Source organism: Triturus cristatus, chromosome 6 (genome assembly GCF_964204655.1).
Source record: "Triturus cristatus chromosome 6, aTriCri1.1, whole genome shotgun sequence".
Classification (NCBI taxonomy): Eukaryota; Metazoa; Chordata; class Amphibia; order Caudata; family Salamandridae; genus Triturus; species Triturus cristatus.
In genome coordinates this window covers 1,211,417,562-1,211,437,453 of record NC_140589.1, presented here as the reverse complement: position 1 = coordinate 1,211,437,453, position 19,892 = coordinate 1,211,417,562, and the positions used below count along the sequence as shown (strand labels likewise).

Here is a 19,892-nt window from a genome sequence, read left to right as displayed (position 1 = left end):
TACACCTTTGTAGATGGAGTAAGTAGCATATGATGTGCTGTATAGATGCGTCTAGAGGGTTGATTGTGTTGTTATGGCAATAAACAACAAATATGTTCCACTTGGCAGTGTAGAAGGCTCTAGTGGTAGGGCGTCTAGCTTCTCTGATAACGTTCATACAGTCGGAGGGAAGGTTAAGGTATCGGAATTCTAGGATCTCAGGAGCCAGATCGCAAGGTTGAGCTGAGCTGGGTCCGGGTGTCTGATCTCTCCATGGTTCTGGGTTAGGAGGCATGGCGAGAGGTGTAACTTTTGGTGTGGCACTACCGAGATTTCCAGCGGCGTGGTGTACCACGGTTGTCTGGCTCATATTGGAGCTACTAGAATTAGTGTGAGGGAGTGCTGTTGTAGCTTTCGTACCACTAATGGAATTAGTGGGAGAGGTGGAAAGGCGTACGCAAATTTGCCTGACCAGTTCATCCATATCGCATTGCGTTTGGACAATGGGTGTGGGTATCTGGCGGCGAAGCTTGGGCATTTTTTGTTCTCGTGGGTGGCGAATAGGTCTATCTGTGGATGCCCCCACATCTGAAAGAACGGGTGAAGAACCTGCGGGTGAAGTTCCCACTCGTGGATCTGCTGCGTCTGTCTGCTGAGCAGATCTGCCATGGTGTTTTGCACTCCTGGGACATGCTGGGCTAGGAGAAAGATTGTGTGGAATTGCCCATCTTCATATGCTCTGTGCTAGTTGAGAGAGCTGTGGAGAGTGTGTGCCGCCTTGTTTTTGGATGTAGTACATAGCGGTCATGTTGTCTGTGCGGATAAGGACTGCCTTGCCTAGAATCTGTGTGTGAAAGGATTTTAGGGCTAGAAAGATTGCCAGTAACTCCAGATGATTGATGTGGAGTAACTTTTGTTGAGGCGTCCACATGCCCTACACTGTGAGGTGTAGGAGATGAGCTCCCCAGCCGGAGAGCGATGCTTCTGTTGTGAGGATTATTTGTGGAACCGGGTCCAGGAATGGTCGACCTCTGGAAAGGTTTGTGGTGTTCCACCACTGCAGAGAGCGATGGGTGCGACCATCTACCAACACCAGATCTGTCAGTTGCCCTGGGCCTGGTTCCATTGGCGCGCTAAGCACTCTTGGAGTGGACGCATCTGGAGTCTTGCATGAGGCACTATGAAAATGCAAGAGGCCATCATCCCTATCAGTTGCATAAACACTCTTGCTGGGAGGGAGTGTTGAAGTATGAATTTTTGACGCAAAGCCTGAATGCTTGCAATCCTGGCTGGATTGGGGTAGGCTATGGCTTTTGAGGTGTCTATGGTGGCACCGAGGTATTACTTTATGTGGAATGATGTTAGCTGGGACTTTTGGTGGTTCACCGTGAAGCCTAGTTGGTGAAGTAGTTGGATTGTAGTGGCGGTGTGGTGTACACATTGGTTGTAGGACGCGGCTTTTATCAGCCAGTCGTCCAGATATGGGAAGACGTGAATGTGCCGTCTTCTGAGATGTGCCGCCACTACCGCTAGGCACTTGGTGAATACCCGTGGTGCTGTCGTGACCCCGAATGGGAGCAACTTGAACTGGTAGTGTTGCCCGTCCACTACGAATCTGAGGTACTTTCTGTGGGCATGGTGTACCGGAATGTGAAAGTATGCGTCTTTCAAGTCCAGTGTGGTGAGAAAGTCGTTCTGGGAGAGGAGCGGAAGTACCTGCTGAAGTGTTACCATGTGAAAATGGTCCGAATGTATGTATGTGTTCAGAGGCCGGAGATCTAAGATAGGTCGCAGAGTCTAGTCTCTTTTTGGTATCAGAAAATATAGGGAGTAGACCCCTACATTTTGCTGATCGGGGGGACCTGTTCTATTGCGTGTTTTTGTAGGAGGGAGATTACCTCCGGTTTAAGTAACGTGGAATGTTCTTGTGACATTGGGCGTTGCCTGGGTGTAATGTTGGGGGGGTAGATGTGAGTTCTAGGCAGTACCCTGAACGAATAATTTGGGTCACCCATTTGTCTGATGTGATGGACCCCCAGACGTGAAGGAAACTTTGTAGTCTGCCCCCGACCGGAGTGGGATGGTCTGGGGGGAGCAGGGGAAAGTCATTGGGTAGGCGGTGTGGCAGAGCGGGCGATATTTGTTTTGCCTCTGCCTTTATTGTTATTGCCTCTATAGCCGCCTCTTTGATAACCCCTTGTGAAGGTGGACTGAGGAGGGGATTTGTAGGACGTGGACGCGCTATCTGAGGAGTAGCCTCTGCCCGTGCCCCGAAAGGAAGAGCGGCGAAAGGAGCGCCTAGGAGGGTGTGACTGTAGGGCTCCCATAGATGTTGCCATATGTGTGTCTTTCTTCATCTTCTCGAAGGCCTCATCTACCTTTGGACCGAATAAATGTTCTTGATCAAATGGATGGTTTAATACGGAGGCTTGTACCTCAGGTTTAAAGCCTGAAACTCTCAGCCAAGCGTGGCGACGGCGGACACTAGTGTTAATGGCCCTGGAGGCTGTGTCTGCTGCGTCTAAGGCACAGCGTATAGAGGTATTAGTTATGGTCTTACCCTCTTGAATTAATTCATTGGCCCTATTTTTGTATTTTTCTGGTAGATGGTGCATGATGGTTTCTAGTTCACGATACGCCATATATTGGCTGCCTGTGACGCAGTGCGTTTTCCTGACACGTCCAGGAGCTTTGACTCCTTGTCAGGCGGTGGTGCTTCGTCTGACGCCTGGGAATTTGATCTTTTCCTTGCAGTGGATACCACTAGGGAATCGATTGGCGCTGGCCATTTGATGTAGGCAGGATCTGTAGGGGCAGCTTTATACTTTTTCTCTATACGTGGGTTTAGGACCCTAGCCCTGACTGGGTCTTTAAAAACCTCTGGCGCATGTTTTATTACCCCTTTGAGCATAGGTAGTATAGCAGTAGCCCTATGTGCATTATCAAAGGTGTCTAGGAGGAATTCTTCCTCTACTGGGTCAGTGTGTAGCTCTACCCCGTGATAATGTGCCGCCCTCTGAAGTGGGTGGTGAAAACCTAATGAGTCTTCTGGTGGAGATGGCCTGGATGGATAAAGGTCATCTTGTGGGACATCTGGAATGTCTGGATTATTATAATCATCCCATGGGTCTGGGGATCCTGTAGGGGTGGGGTCTTGTGGCACATCTGCTGGGTCGTAGTATGGGTCCCCCTGATCATCATGGTCTGGAGACTGGGTCGGAGAGCGATGAGGCAGGGGTGGAGAAGGTGGAGGGGCGGAGGTGGAGAGGGTGGAGAGGGTGGAGAGGGTGGAGGAGGTGGAGGAGGTGGGGAAGGCACTCTGAAAGGGGAGGTAGCACAGTCCTTCCTCTTTGAAGGTGAAGGTGGAGCTGATTTGTCCAAATATCTCTTTTTAGAAGACAGTGCCAAATGTCCAGTTTTTGGATCCTTGGTAAGTGTCTTTTGCAAAGGATCTGGTGTAAATAGTTCTTGCGACACTGGTTGTTTGCTCGGCGCCAAAGTTTTCGGGGCCAATGACTTTTTAGGCTTGTCTGTGCCGTGCTTTTTTGGAACCTCCGATTTTTTGTTCTTGCCGAGACAGGCTTCGGCGCGGGAGTATCGGTGCCGAGGGCCTTATGATGTTTGGGTTTCGACACCGAGGGCTTTGGTGCGGAGCTCGGTGTCGAGGTAGAGGCCGATCTCTTCTTCGGTGCCGAATGGTGTTTTTCGGCACCGCTGGCAGGCTGGCTCGAGCCGCCGGAAGGCTTATAAGACTTCTTCACCGGGCCCGAAGGTGGGGTGATCGAAGCAGTGTCTGTGGTCTTGCCTAGGCCCGGAGGCAAAGGCGTGACCGAAGCCTTTTTGGGTGTCGGCACGGGTGTGGGAGGGGGTATTTTACTCACGACCCTCTGCGCCGGGGTGATGTCCTCCACATCCGAGTCGTCGGCTTCGGAAGCACTGACTAGGTCCTCTTCGGTGTGCTGCTGTCCCGGAGCTTCGACGTCGTCCCCGAAGATGTCGACTGGAACGGAAGTCGAGGAGTGCGCCATTTCTTGTCTGGCCCATCGATCTCGAATAGTCTTTTTGGATCTAAAAGACTTGCAGGCGGGACAGTCTCGAGCCTCGTGTTCAGGGGAGAGGCAGAGGTTGCACACCTCATGAAGATCAGTGTGGGGGAATTTGGACCCACATCGAGGGCACTTCTTGAATGGAGTTCTTTCCATCAGCCGGGACCGGAGCCTGGATAGGCCCAAAGGCCGCCGTCGATGACTGGAATTGAAGGTGTGTCGAAAAAGAAGGTGATAGAGGAGATCAGGATCTGAACAATACCGCGAAGAGCGAGGATTCCGCTTTGATCGTCCAACTGGAATGTTCGGAACCGGAGCGCGAAGTATTACATCCGAGCCCGATGGCGGAAAAAAAACAATCTGAGGATGGAGCCGAAGCCCATGCGCAATACGAACCAAGGGAGGAGTCACCGACCTCGTGACTTCCAAAGACTTTCCAAGAGGAAAAACAAACTGCAAACATCCGGGCCCAACACCAGATGGCGATCTATGCAAAAGTGTGTAATCTGCAGCTCATATGCCTCGAACATATATCTATTTGTTGGCACAGAGTTTTTTTGAGGAGAAACAGCCATTACAACCCGGCTGTTACCATGAATAGCCTTTACCACACATGCTTAACAACCCATGCACCGTTACCATGCATAGCCTTTACCATGCATTTGTTTACAACACGCATTACGTTGAAAAAGTATGAATGGTAAAGGTATATGTGTGGCACTGGTGGTAAGAGCATATGCGTGGTAAGGGTGGTGAAGGCTATCGGCGTCGTTAAAGGAAACTGAGAGACTCTTCCGCTTCCTCTTTACAACGTGCAGCGTGCCTCAGAAGAACTTCCTGGTTGTAGTGGAGGGGGTTGGGGGGCACCAGGGACCAGTTTTAGGGCTCACGGCAGAGGTCGAGTCAGATGAATACCTTTACCATGCATATGCCTTTAACATTCATGCTTTTACAACGATATTCATTGCAAAGGCATGTGTGGTAAAGGCCTGTTCATTGTGAAAAAATGCATGGTAAAGGTTATGAGTGGTAATGGCATTTGTGTTCTAACTCATGCATGGTAAAATCATGCGTTGGAACGAAATGCATTGTATCGTCATATATCCCTAGGTTTTGAGTCCTTTCTATTTTTGTACTGCCCTTTATATGCATTTTTGCACAATACATATTGCTCTTGGTCTGATTGTTCAATGCACTTTAGTGGTTATATTTTGATTAAACGGTTAAAGATTTCCCAGCTTATTTGATCACATTTGAATTGTGCCATTAATATAATTGACGCGTATTCCTGCTTGGTTTATTCGCCGTGAGGGGAACGGCTGGCTACCTGACTCCTTTCCACATTTCCCAGGCACCGCATAGCACTTACTCTGAAGCTGTGAGGGGAACGGTATCATCTAGTGGCAGCAAAGACTACGAACCCCAGAGGCCTTAGCGCTATCAGCACGCACGACGCCAGCTGAGGGCAGGAAGCCCTCATAAGCCCGGGGCGCCTCCCGCAGCACGGGACACGTATTCCTGCTTGGTTTATTTGCCGTGAGGGGAACGGCTGGATACCGGACTCCTTTCCACATTTCCCAGGCACCGCATAGCACTTACTCTGAAGCCGTGAGGGGAACGGTATCATCTAGTGGCAGCAAAGACTACGAACCCCAGAGGCCTTAGCGCTATCAGCACGCACGACGCCAGCTGAGGGCAGAAAGCCCTCATAAGCCCGGGGCGCCTCCCGCAGCGCGGGACGCGCGCGGGCTAGTCCGGGCGAAGCCCGGGCCAAGGGCGGGCCAGTCTCGGGCCCGTCAACGCCGGGAAGAGGCAGGGCTGGGCCCCCCCCCTTAACTCCGGCCCCTTGCTTGCGCCTTTAAGGTACTGTGGTCTGCTTGGTGTTTCTCCTCTACTGCCGAGACTTTTGGTCTGTGATCTTCTGTATACTGGGTCTGCAGAGGGTGGGTGTCTGTTTGTTTGCTGAACTGCCATTCCAGTGTTTCTACCCTGTGTACTTTGTGAACTTTATACTTGTATACATGGGTATATTGTGATGCTTAACACTGCGGTTACATAAGTTCTTTATAGAACCTTCAACATTACCAGTTCTATTTTTTATGTGCCATTGCATCCTATTATAGTTCGCTACCCCATAGCAAGCTCCTTGCTCCCCATTTTAACCTCTTGAATGCCCATGACGAGATGGTCTCGTCATGGGCCGCGGTTGCACTGTGCCCATGACGAGACTATCTCGTCATGAGTCCCGCCCGCTAATGAAACGCCCGGCACAGGGCGTGGAAAGGGCGGGGCACTCAAGGGGTTAATAAACGGCTGGGTAATGGTAGAGGAAGGGAAAGCGCACGGGGGGGTGGGACAGTCACTGGCACTTTAGATCAGTTTATAACGAGGGCCGTTTCGGTCCTAGAGCACGAAATCGCCATAACTGAGCGGTGACTTTCCACTGAGCCAATGCAAGCTAGACGATCATCTATTGGGCTATTAGCATTAGCAAAATCTCCTATCAGGCCAGTAGGGCTTGAAGAGAGTAATCCATCCCAGCTTGGGGACCTTGAGGCAAGCCCTATTATCTTTCAGGATAGCATGAGGATTACCGAGGCCTCTGGTGAGGTCGCCTTGGTAAACGAAAGTTCCATAAGATCTGAAGTAGTATATCCCCAGACACGGGCTAGTAAGAAACCAATAAGACCTATTAATCCAAAAAGGAAAAGAGGTGGGGATACCCAAGGAGAGAGGCAGCCGAAAATTTCTAAAAAATTGGAAAACCCAACCAACGTACCTGGTGTTTTACCAGTGGGGGACTGCCAAGTAACTGGGGTGGGTAATAAATGCCCCCCTGACCAGCCACAACCAGGTGAAGTGATTGCCCAAATAGAACAGGTGGTTCGATCACTAATACTACCCCTCTTAGAAAGGGTTAAATTGGTCAATGTAAGAATTGAACGTCTTGAACAGACAATGCTCGACAATTTTTGCTCTTTAAAAAATGTTATTAAATTAGTAACAAACGAGAGAGCAAAATCTAATTCTAATCCAGTAGCTTCGGCCGTACCCATGCTGACCCCCCCCCACCCATTCCCATTGTTGATCCCGCTGCAACCACAAAGGATAGTACAGGGATTGATGTACACAAGGTTCTGGTCAATGCTAATCAAACCAATTTACGGCTAGGCCGAACCAGTAATGAATCTGGGGGCAATAATAATAGCGAGAATATTAACAGGGAGAACAAGGGTATGAGTGAAGGTGTAAGCAGAGTGACCCATGATAAACCTGTAAAATCTCCCAATGCTCACATTCATCTTCCCCCAGTTCTCTCCCCTACGTTGCAGTATTAACTGGTGTCCCCGAATTAAAAGGTGGCAAGTCTGAATCCTACCATGAACTTAAAAATAAAGTGACATTCTGGCTAAATAAGAATAGACCAATCCCCGCCAGTTTGAACGGGAAGATTTTATTTGTCAGAAGGGTCAGCTGGGTTGGATCCAGACCGAAAGACGTTGTGGGCGATTCTATTATTGTGAACTTCCAAGATAGGCGCTTAGTGCGATTTCTCTGCGATTGCCCACCTTTTAGGGACCAGTCTGGGATAGGGGTGTATGACCTAGGCCATTTTTATAATTCGGCCCCTTATCAAGTAGAAAGAACTGGGCAATACTGGGTAGGGAAGAGATCATCTCCTGGGTTCATCATCCCCTCTTCCGACTACTACAATGGTTCCTGTAACCCAGATTACTTTGACTGACCGGAATTTCTGGCCTTAAGGGAAGTCACTGTAGCTGGTGTTGTGCCCATGGTTGGAGTTGATGAAGTGGACCTTGCCCCCCTCGGGATGCTTAATTTAACTAAGGCCCCATCTTTACAAACTTACCCAGAGTACCAGAACCAACATGAAGAAAGCCCCAAAACCAATTACCAGGTCAAAAAGCTGGGACCAGGGGTGGGCTCAATGATCTCGTGGAATGTTGCTGGTCTGAAGGCAAAAATGGACTCTCCAGAGTGGGTTCAATTCATTGGTAACTCCCAGTGTTCAAGAAGGGTGACAGGACGTTGCCTGGTAACTACAGACCAATCAGCTTGATCGATACAATCCAGAAGGTTATAGGGAGGATGGTCTTGAATCAGTTACTAGTGTGGATTGAAGACAATATGATCCTGTCCCCTTTTCAAGCTGGTTTCCGTAAATTAACCAGCACAGTGGATCAGGTCTTTCGCTTCTTGCAACTTCACTGGAAAGTGGTTACTCTGGGGAAAGGCAGTCTCTATGTAGCTTTTGTGGACTTAAGAGCTGCCTTTGATCTCGTGCCTCATCTGCGGTTGTGGGCAGTGTTAGAAAAACTAGGGCTCCCCGCAGAAATTTTGACCTTGATAATGAGGCTACACGAGTCTAATTTTGCTAAAATTCAGTGGGGAGGGTTAGGTGACGTTACCCCTGAGTTCCTGGTAGAACGTGGTGTGCGGCAAGGCTGCACCATGGCCCCTACGCTTTTTTCGCTATATATCAATGGGATAGTTAAATCCATGCTTAGTGCCACCACAGATGCCCCAAAGCTCACGGAGTTATCACTCCGATACTGATGTTTGCGGATGATACGCTTATCGTATCAAAAACTCCGAGTGGCTTACAAAGAGCTTTATTAGTTTTTGAGGATTTTTGTCTTGGTTTGGAGGTAAACGTGGCCAAGACGAAACTAATGGTTTTTAACCCACATCCAAGTTTTAGAGGGAGAAAGTTTTTTAATGGATGGGCAACCGATAGAAATGGTTACCAATTTTGTTTATTTAGGCATATACATAACCAGAAATAACAAATGGGATAAGCACATAGAGATGGCCGCCCTGAAGCATAGGCAAATATCGGGAGCATTAACTAGGGAGCACAAAAAATCTTTTACTAAGCCCATAAAACCTGTGCTCCAAGTCTATGAGGCCAAGGCCCTTAGTTCAGTTTTGTACGGGGCAGAATTATGGGGGTTCGATCGGCTGGTTGCCTTAACTATAGCCGAAAATATATTCCTCCGTAGCAAAACAGGTCTTCCCCAGAGTTCCCCTATGGTTCCCCTAAGATCTGAGGTCGGTAGGAAGGCCATTGCGGATATAGCCAGACTTCGCCCGGTTCTATACTGGCGAAGGCTCTGGACTACCCCGGAGCTTTCCCTGTATGCTAAAGGGCTTATGGATGTCATAGAATTAGACGTCTTTCATAAGATCGAATGGCTGAGGCAGCTCCGCCAGACCCTGATAGCCTTGGGTATGGAGGGGCTGTGGAGCGACCCAGCGGCTGCACAGTTTCCTTCAAAGAGAATCATACAAATGACTTATTGGGAACGAGTTGACCACCAAGTATGGAGCAGAGCAAACTCCACAGGGATGACTGGTCGCTATCTAGAGGTAAAGATCACACCTGCTCTAGAACAGTACTGGGACCTGATCACGAAACCCGGAGATAGGAAGCTCTACTTCCAGCTTAGAGCTGGTTCTCTACTACTCAAGTCTCTCACAGGTAGATGGTCTAGTTCCCGTGAGGAAACGTGCCCCGCTTGTGGTCTACAAGCAGAATCCATTGCCCATTTCCTGTTTGTTTGCCCAGTATTAGTCATCCCAAGGCGAGTGTGGTTGTCTCCGATGTGCAGAACTTTAGGCACTAGGAGATGTGCAGTTGCTTTAAGAATCTTATGCACTAGCACCTTACCAATTATCTCTATATCAATAGCTAAATTCTTGGGTTGGGCATGGACCCTAAGGGCTCAAGCCTCTGGTAAACATCTGAAGCATCCTCACTAATCTGTCTAAATTGACACAATACGGCGTGAACTTCATTAATTGATTCTCTCTAATTTTGTAGTTGATGTGGGTGTTTTAATCATGCTATTTTAATCTTGTTGTCATCTTGATCTGTTTAATGTTTTTTTATACTACTCGAGTATTTATTGATGAATCTCAAATAATTTTATTGGATTTTATATGTCATGCTTGGTTATAGGTTTGTGTCTTTCATGATTTTTTAAATCGAATAAAGACTAATGATGATGATGATAATTGTGCCTACATTGCACTTGTTCACTTTGCACTTTAAATATGTATGACCAAGTAGACTACATAGTTAACTGGGAATTATGCACTCTAATGTCAAGCCAGGTTCTGTGCTTTTTAAAGATTGTTATTCTTGAACTATCGAGGATGCAACTTCCACACTTTATTTGCTATGGGGCAAGACTTTTTAAAAATGAGATGATAGTGGTTTTTAAGACTATTGTCTTTTGATACCGAGCTAACTTGTATTTTATTTTGGAGAAAAAATATTGCTCGTTTTGTGCCAATCCTTGCGATAAATGTGTTATTTTATTGTTAATCTACCACCTAATAAAAAGAAATGTTAAAAAGGACTCTTAAACCATGCTTTTTATTTATTCTACGCTGACATTTGACAATGTTCAGAATATACCGTGAAGAAAAGGCAAGACAAAAACTAATTCACCAGACAAAATATGTCACAAAAAAAAATAAAAAAATCAAGGAAGTATACCCCCACTGCATTTTTTAAAAGTACAAGGAATTTATTAACTACAATATAAGAGCACAAAATATACAGACAGGAAGCAAATAATGGACTGTGCCCCCTGAAGTGAGCAGGTAATGAGGTCCTTATGAAAACAAACAAATATATCAAGTTTAAGTATGTTGCACACAAGTAACCACCGTATGCATCTCTAACCTTGTCAGAGCTCCTCCTCCAGACAAAATGGACGTTCTGAAAAACAAAATGGTTAGGAGTCACTACAAATGAATTGGTCATTATATTTTAGGATATACAGAATAAAAACAGTGACAGTTCCATACTATTCTAAAGGCTATATCAGAGCCTGGTATTTTCTCCAAAAGAAAGGTAGAAGAAAATGTAAGCAGTAGGGAGTAAGGATTTAATTTTCAACTGCACGGGGCACTTGCAAGTGAAGCACACTAATCAAAAGAACGGTCACATATCTGCACTGTATACTACAATTAATAAAAAGATTTATGGTAAAATATTGGTTAGCCATAAAAGCATAAGTCCAGAAAAACTAAGAATGTAGAAAGATTAGACCCAAAATTGAGTGCCTAATTTCCAATATTCTCACGGTGTGATAAATCTTGAAGGTGCATCATCTTATTGTAACCAGGTGCAATAGATTGAGCGAAAATCTTCAGCCTACTTAACGGTGATCTGATCCCTTCCCATGTCTGGTATTCACCCATGTCGAATCACCATTTTACAACAATCCAATTCCGGTCTGTTGTCCACTGATACTTAGGACCTATTAGACTGCAGATGTGGCAATGTCCGGGCATCCAAATTTGATTAAATGCAGATGGAAGAGAATAGATTCTGTCGCCGGTTACCAGATGACCCTCCCTCTACCCTGCATTCTCCATTGCATTTGGAGTTAGGCTTGGGATATGTTCAAAACACTGTGAATGCTGCACACTTGGCTCTTTGGTGTTCTATTTGGTATAAGAAAGAAGCCAAACTTAACCAGGCAGTCATTAGAGATTGTTTATGTTGTGAGCATGGTTCGGCCATCCTATGATTAAAGTATATCAAAGAGTTTCTCGGTGCTGGGATGTGCCCACCTGTTTGAGCACCCGGAGACAATTGTGAAGAAAGACAGAAACTGGGTCCAGGACTATTTTTTAAAGCATAGCAAGCTACTAGGGAATAACGGAAGTGGCTAAACCAGCAGTCCAAGATTATTGCATCATTCAAATGGTACCAACTAATGCTCCATACTTATTATATGTGATTAATGTGTATGAGAGAACAATGCTGGCAAGGTTCAGGTTAGGCTCCCTCCTTTGGCTAATATGTTTTCCCTTGGCCATTATTCTTCGGATTCCATCTGTATTTGTCCATGTGATGAGCATTAAAGCCAAACCATTTTACACTTAGTCTTCTTTTGTCAATTCTACTTGCTGTACACAAATACATTTTTACTACCCCTATTACGTAGACATAAATTTTCTAGTGTAAAGCCGCTCTATTTTACCTGCTGCAACTCAATGACCACTGTGTAAGCCACAGCGTTGCCAGCTGCTTAAAGTGTGTTCTAGCCAAAAGAAGGAGCATTTTGTTTTGATGAAATAGTTTTTATTTTCCATTTTATAAAATGTTGTGGGTCTTGTATTGTAAAGTATAAGTTTGGCCCTGGCATCTTACTTTTTATCCATCTTGTCTTTTTTTAACTTTAATGTCCTTGGATTCAAAATGTATGCACCGTCACTTTACATATTGTAAATTATTTTATATTTTTTATTCCTTTAAACATATGTGTCCTATGTTACATGATTATTTCTTATTGCATGCATCTTTTATGATCTGCCTTCTGCAGTGGGTTCTCAACTATTGCAGACATCTGGATTTAATAAAAAGAGCACATATTCCAATTCTAGTATGGCAACTGATGCAACCATGCACTCACTGAAAAGATCTGTATGTGCGCTGTGCAGGGCTTAAATCTGAATCACAGCAGCCCTATGTAAAACTTTATTCTTCGGATGGGATAAAATGCGTACTTGGAGTTAAGTAATTTAAACATAACGGTAAGCATAAAGAAACAGTTCTGTTATTTTAAATTTACAAAGATGTTCATTATCAATCTATATATATATATATTATCTACTGGCGGTCGCCAGTAGATAGTTATAGTTAGGACAGTGTTTCCATAGGAAATCCGCAACATTCTATTTGGAATAACTTTTGCGTCGATTGACGAATCCTCGCGAAATTTTCAAAACAGGTGGGGCGCTCCGCTCCTTCCCTGAAAGTCTCGGGTGAATTCGTCAAGCGGGGGCTTAGAAAAAGGGGGGGTCCCAAAACGCGTTTTCCCCATGCATTTTCCCACAGGACCTTTAGTCCGCGCCACAGCCCGAACGGCTGAACAGAAAACCTTGAAATTTGGCAGAGAGGTAGTCCTCAGGTCAGGGATGTGCCTTTTGCAGGTCTGGTGTAAATCTGTTCAGTATTTTCTGAGAAAATAGCATTTAAAAGCATATATATATCTATAGGCGCGCACCGTGCGCGTACGGTAAGCGCACCCTGCCGTGCGCGAGCGCAATTCTGATTGGTTGTTAGATCTTAGTAAACATTCGAATCGGTCGAAACCAGGAAGTGTCGGCCGCCATTTTGTCTCTCGCAGTTCGAGGGAGGTGAAAAATAAAGGTGGAGAACATGAAAAGGGGGCAGGGTGGACAGTTCCTGACCCCCTAGCCATTGTCAGGGGGTCCCCAAAGGACCCCCAAGGGCCATAAATGTTTTTAATATTTTTACGAAAAATCGCAGAGTGAAACAGGAAAATTACGCGAACGGCGTAACGTGGGCGCACAGTGCGCGAAGCGCACCGTGGGCCCACAGAGTGCGCACGATGCGCGAAGCGCACCGTGCGCGCACGGTGAAAAACCTTTAAAAAAATAAATAAATAATAAATACATAACTTAGCATTTAAAAAACCGTACAAATTCACTGAAAAAACCATAGGTTTCACACATGTTATAGTTAGGAATTAGCATTTAAAAAACCTTGCAAATTCACTTAAAAAACCATAGGTTTCACACATGTTATAGTTAGCTGGACATTTCCCTCGTAAAAAACCAATGAAATTCCCCCGTTATAGTTAGTAAAGGGAACTATAACTCACGCGACCGCAATCCACTGCTGATGACGTCAGATATTACATCACTGATGACATATGTGTCTTTCTGTAAAATAAATATTTATTAAATATGTATAGCTAAAGGTTAAAGGAAAGACAAATGGGTAAATAAGTGAATAAATACAGTGATGTAATATCTGACGTCCTCAGCAGTGGATTGCGGTCGCGTGAGTTATAGTTCCCTTTACTAACTATAACGGGGGAATTTCATTGGTTTTTTACGAGGGAAATGTCCAGCTAACTATAACATGTATGAAACCTATGGTTTTTTAAGTGAATATATATACATATATATATATATATATATATATTCACAGAAAAAACCATAGGTTTCAGGCACGTTATAGTTAGGAATTAGCATTTAAAAAACCTCAGAAATTCACTGAAAAAACCATAGGTTTCAGGGGTGTTATAGTTAGCTGGACTTTTCACTTGTACAAAACCATTGAAATTCCCCCGTTATAGTTAGTTCAGCTAACTATAACTCGCGCGCCCGCAATGCACTGCTGATGACGTCACATATTACATCACTCATGACATGGTCAGTGACATCACTCATGACATCACTGATGACATCTCAAATGACATCACTGATGACATCACTGATTACATCATCCAGTGAATGTGTGTTTTTCTGAAAATTAAATATGTTTTATATATGTATATCTCAAGGTCGATGGAAGAATAAATGGGTATATAAGTGTCTAAATGGATGATTTGTTTTTGAAAAATTGATTGTGTAACTGACTGATTAAGTGTATCATAGTGAATACATGGCTTAGTGAGTAATGTTTAAATATGTAAATATCTGTATCAGTCTCTCACTTTGTGTATAAGTGGCTGCATGGGTTGGTGAGTAGCTACATGGGTGTCTATATAGGTTATTAGTTGGTTTTTTGAGTATCAGTCTGAGTGTCTGCATGGTTCGGTGGGGGGTATTACGTAGTGCATAGGTGCATGAATGAGTGATTCACTCTTTGTATGTGTTGAACACAGCATGTGTGCAGGACTGTATGGGTGGATGAGTGTGTGTATGGGTGTGTTAGTGAGTGAATGACTGTCTCAATAGTGTCTTTATGAGTAACTACATATGTTTTAAACTAGTATATGTGACTATTGGTGTATATATGTGAGTATATGTGAGAGTGAGAGATTGAAAGAGTACCTGTATGAATAAGTATGTGTTTCTATAAGTGATTGTTTAAAAGACTAAGTATGTGTAAGTTTCCATAGAAGTAAGTGTGGTGGTGTGTGTATAACTGTATATGCAAGTAAATGTATGTTTGATTCTTTATTAGCATGAGTGACTATGTGTGTGAGTAACTCTATGGATGAGTGGCATTGTGTAACAGGATGTATAGGTGCATGAGTACATATGATGAGTGAGTACATGTATGAGTGACTGTATAGGACTGTTGGTGAATGAGTGGATGTGTATGTGGATCTTAGAATTACTGAAGAGGTTGTTGTAACTGGTATTGGTATGTCCATTGTTTTGAAAATTTTAGTCTCTATTTTTGAATGTGTGTATCAAAGGTTATATTAGGGTGAGAGGAGGTCTGCCACTCTATCACAAGGATGATGTCATCAGTGATGTCATCAGTGATGTCATTTGAGATGTCATCAGTGATGTCATGAGTGATGTCACTGACCATGTCATGAGTGATGTAATATGTGACGTCATCAGCAGTGCATTGCGGGCGCGCGAGTTATAGTTAGCTGAACTAACTATAACGGGGGAATTTCAATGGTTTTGTACAAGTGAAAAGTCCAGCTAACTATAACACCCCTGAAACCTATGGTTTTTTCAGTGAATTTCTGAGGTTTTTTAAATGCTAATTCCTAACTATAACGTGCCTGAAACCTATGGTTTTTTCTGTGAATTTCAAAGGTTTTTTAAATGCTAATTTCTAACTATGCCTACAGAGATAGGACATGTGAAGAAAGAAGAAAAAATGCACAGAAAGAAACAAAAGAAGTGCAGAAAGAAGCAACAGAAGTCCTCAAATACGAAGATAAGTGCAGGAAGAAGGATAACGTGCAGAAAGAACAAAAAGAAGAGCAGAAAGAAGCCTTGTTGCAAAATCATCCTGTACCCTCAACTTTTTCAGACGGATACTGGTGGTAACTGAGTCTGACTAGCCAGTCCTAGAGCCAGTGCTATGTTAAAAGACACTTAGAATACAGTGAAAACACCTACATACACTAGGGAACATTATGCGTTGGGGTCCCCCTGTGATTAGCATGACCTCCTCTGTAAGCCCCTAGTACATAATAGGGCATGGGGATTAAAACTACCTCTTAAAACAGGCCACAGGGCGTTTTTGCACACGTTAACTCAGGCCCCGTCTCCTCCCTTCACCACTGTGTAAACACGCCCTGTGTCCATTTTTAGTTGGGAGATTAAGTTCATTTGAATCCTGAGGGTCCCTAGGGTCCAACTAGCCCACTAGGTACCTCCAGTAAATGCCACAGAGCTGTGTTGCAGAGAGGTGTAAAAAGTGGCACGGCCTGGACCACCTCCTTGCAATGCAGCTCAGTGGCGCTTACTGGAAGCACTTGGTGGGCTAGTTAGCCCCCAGGGGCCCTCAGTATTGAAGGGAAATTATATCCCCAATTTAAAACGTGCCATAGTGCGTGTTTGCACACGTCACCTCAGGCCCCGTCCCCTCCCTTCACCACTGTGTAAAAGCGCCCTGTGGCTGTTCTAAGTTGAGAGATTAAGTCCCCTTGAATCCTAAGGGTCCCTAGGGTCAAACTAGACCACTAGGTACCTCCAGTAAGCGCCACAGAGCTGTGTTGCAGAGAGGTGTAAAAAGGGGCTTGGCCTCAGAACACCTGTCTGCAGCGCAGCTCCCTGGCGCATACTGGAGATGCCTGTTGGGGGCGCGTTTGCAGAGTGCTGCACGGAGGGGGCATGGCCTCCGGCACGATGCCAGTCTTTTATTTATTTTAATTTTTTAAGAAGGGGGGCTGTGTGGTTCCCCTTCTTATTCTAATTTATTGGCCCTGATGACCCCATCCCCCAGGGCCTGTCTCCTAATTATATTTTTTTGAGCACAATCCCTAGGGCCGGCCACTGTTTTTTATTATTTTAAAAAAATATTTATTTATAGACACACCTAGGACATGCTGGACAAACCGTACGTACCTATCACCATGACGATTTGCGGGATATTCATTAAAAGGCGACTATGCATGCAATGAATCCACGTGGAATGTATTTACACTACTAGTGAAGCTCTGACATGTCTGATGCCCTACCGTGCCTAATCCCGGTAGACACCCTTGTCGTTTATTTATACAAACATGGGTAGCTATTGACGGGCACATTTAATACACATGCACACCAAGCCATTCAAAGGGGATTCGACAAAAATTCGACCAAAACTATGCAAGAAACCCCCCTCACGGTTAATAAAACACACATCCACTGCCGGATGTGTAATACTTTTTATTTTACTCTCTGGAAAGGGGACGAACATCACTTGAGAGTCACAGCGCGCTCCTGACAGAGCCCAATGCTGTGTTACACCCACCATTGCCTGCCGAGTGCCACACACCTCTGTGTTGTATTCCACTAGCTAGTGCATATGCTATGACACTCTCTAGCCCATGTGCACTGTAACACCACCCCGTGAATATGTCATGCCACACTTGTCTTCGCACGGGTTATATTGCCCCATCTAACGTGCCTTCCTCGATGCCTATGTTATAACGCACAGTGCTATGCCATACATATTACAATCTGCGATCCATATCTGTGTCACAGTGCATATGCAACGTTACACTCCCCAGCACATATTTTATATTACAACTTTAGAGACTAGTTAGGTTACACAACACTGCCCTGTGCATATTACACTCCAAGGCGCATATCGCATAGCACGCGCTAGTGCCTGTGCTATCTCGCGCTCTCCAATGAATCTGTCATTGCGCACAATGTATTGCATATTATATTTCACGCCGGTTCATCTTATATCACACTTTTTGGTGCATAGTTTATACCATACACTATATCTAGTTTTCATTTTCAATCGTGCTCTCAGGACTATGTTCTATATAACACTGTGTTCACCTACCCTTTTCACGGGCATTACATTTTGCGATAGGGGGTGGAGGGTCAGGGGGTGTTTCTGCCAAGTGAGCCCGGAGTCACAGTCACAAACGTCCTCTTCTTCCTGAATAAAAGTGAGATTATGCTGCATACTTGTTCATATTTTAAGTAGTTCGCACAGACTCAATATTTTAAAAACAATAAAGTTCCTAATACCCGCCTTCTCTGAACAGTTAGCTTGCTGCCCCATCCCCCTCCTCCCTATCCTCTGTTGTGTGAATCCATGGAATAGCCTCCTCCCTCCTGCCATGCATGGTCTGATGTGCTGCCACTGCCCTCAATTTAGTATGATGTACCAGTCCACTCCTCCTGCCCTCCATTGCCCAATTCTATGCCCCATCATTGACCTCCTGCTTAAACTCTGTGCTTAGCTTGCTGCCCCTATTCTCCTTCCCCCTGCCCTCCGATGTCTTTGTGCATGCCCCTGCTCCATCCTTTTTGCCCACCATGTCCCATGGACCTGCCACTCCTATCTACTCTGAGTGTTCTGTTGAGCTGCCACTCCCCTCCCACCTGCCTAGCATTGTCAGATGACTGTAACCTGTCCCTGCCACCTCCACCCTGCCTGTCCACATGCCATGCCCCTATCCTCTTCCTCCTGTCCTACATGGTCCATTGTACTGCCACACCCTTCTGCCCTCCCTGGTCTGTTGTGCTGCAACTGCTCCTCCTGCCTGCCCCGTGTGGTCTGTTGTGAGGTCCCTTCCCCTGAACTTTGTCTGTGCACAGGTCCTGACCCTCCCTTCTATCCTCCATCGTCCTTTGTGCATGCCCCTGCACCCTCCTTCTTGCCCATCATAGCCATTGGTCTTCTGTGCTGCCATGGCCCCTCCCACCTTCCCTGTGTGGTCAGTTAGCTGCCCCTGACCCCCTCCCACCTTCCCTCCATGGTCTGTGTGTATGCCATCACAGTCTCACTGTTGCTCTTCATGGTGTGTCTTGCTTCTAGTGCCCATCCTGCCTGACCTCCATGGCTATCTTGCTGCTCCTGCCCTGCCCCCTTGCCCCCAGCCCTCTGTTTACATGTGAAGACCCCTACTCCCTCCCTCCTGGCTTGTCTGTTCCATTGTAATGCCCCTGATCCGTCCCTACTGCCCTTTATGGTCTGTAATGCTGCAGCTTTCTCTCCTGTCTGTCCATTATGGTCAGCTAGCTACCATTGCCTCTTGCCCCTCTGTTCTCTGTTGTCCATGTGCATGGTCCTGTCCCCTCCCTCTTGCTTTCTATGGATTGTTGTGCTGCACTCCCGTCCTGCATGCCCTGTGTGGTGTATTGTGCTGCTGCAAACCATGATGCCTGCCCTGCAGGGTCAGTTTGGTGCACCTCTCCATGTCCCTCTTGTCCTCTGTTATCCAAGTCCATGTCCCTATCCCATTTCCTTCCATGATCCAATGTACCATACTTGCGAACATTTTGAACTTGGTAAGAGGGAGATTTTGAAAAAAAACTGGGGTATTGATTTTCCCCTTTGAGTTACATTGAAAAAGAGGATATTGTAGACAGGAGACAGATCAAATAAAGCCCATTTGAGCTTAAAAACATTGGACGTTTCCTGGCTGAATCGGGTCTGTTGGCATGTATGGTTGTACTACCATTGCCTCTTCCTTCTGCCCACAATGGTCTATTACATTGCCACATCCTTGAAGGAGGGTAGATTTTGTATCACAGGGGGCCCCTGGCCCGTTCTGTCCACACCTGAAGTATGAGACCCTTGTCCTTGCCCTGCCAGCCGCATTTGTAGGCCGTATTAAATTGACCAGCGGGTCCTGTGTTGCTATATAATTATCCTGAGACATCCTTACCACTCAGCCAGCATAAAACCCCTGTGTAGGCCCTTCTGTTCAATATGTAGGCCTCTTTGTTAAATTGACCATAGCTCTGCAATTTTAGTGTATAGCAGTCTGAAGGCAGGTCTGCGAGGCCTTCTGCTCCAAACTAGTAGCCCCCACCCTACCCGAGTGCTCCGTGCTCGGTATCAAAGTTCAACATCCCACTGAAGCTGTCGACATACAGTAGGCTGCATCCTGGACTGGTACTTGCTTCCTGGGCAGGTTTCCCGCTTTT

General features: G+C 45.7%; 1 protein-coding gene across 2 annotated transcripts in view; it reads right to left on the bottom strand.

Annotated features, from left to right (window-relative positions):
* The window catches only part of TMEM87B (transmembrane protein 87B), a 388,295-nt gene that overhangs the window by 265,412 nt on the left and 102,991 nt on the right, over nt 1–19,892 (bottom strand). For both annotated transcript variants that reach the window (XM_085612119.1, XM_085612120.1), the window contains one exon: nt 10,741–10,776. In XM_085612119.1, the coding sequence (XP_085468245.1) occupies nt 10,741–10,776 (36 nt within the window). The remainder of the gene's footprint in view (nt 1–10,740; nt 10,777–19,892) is intronic.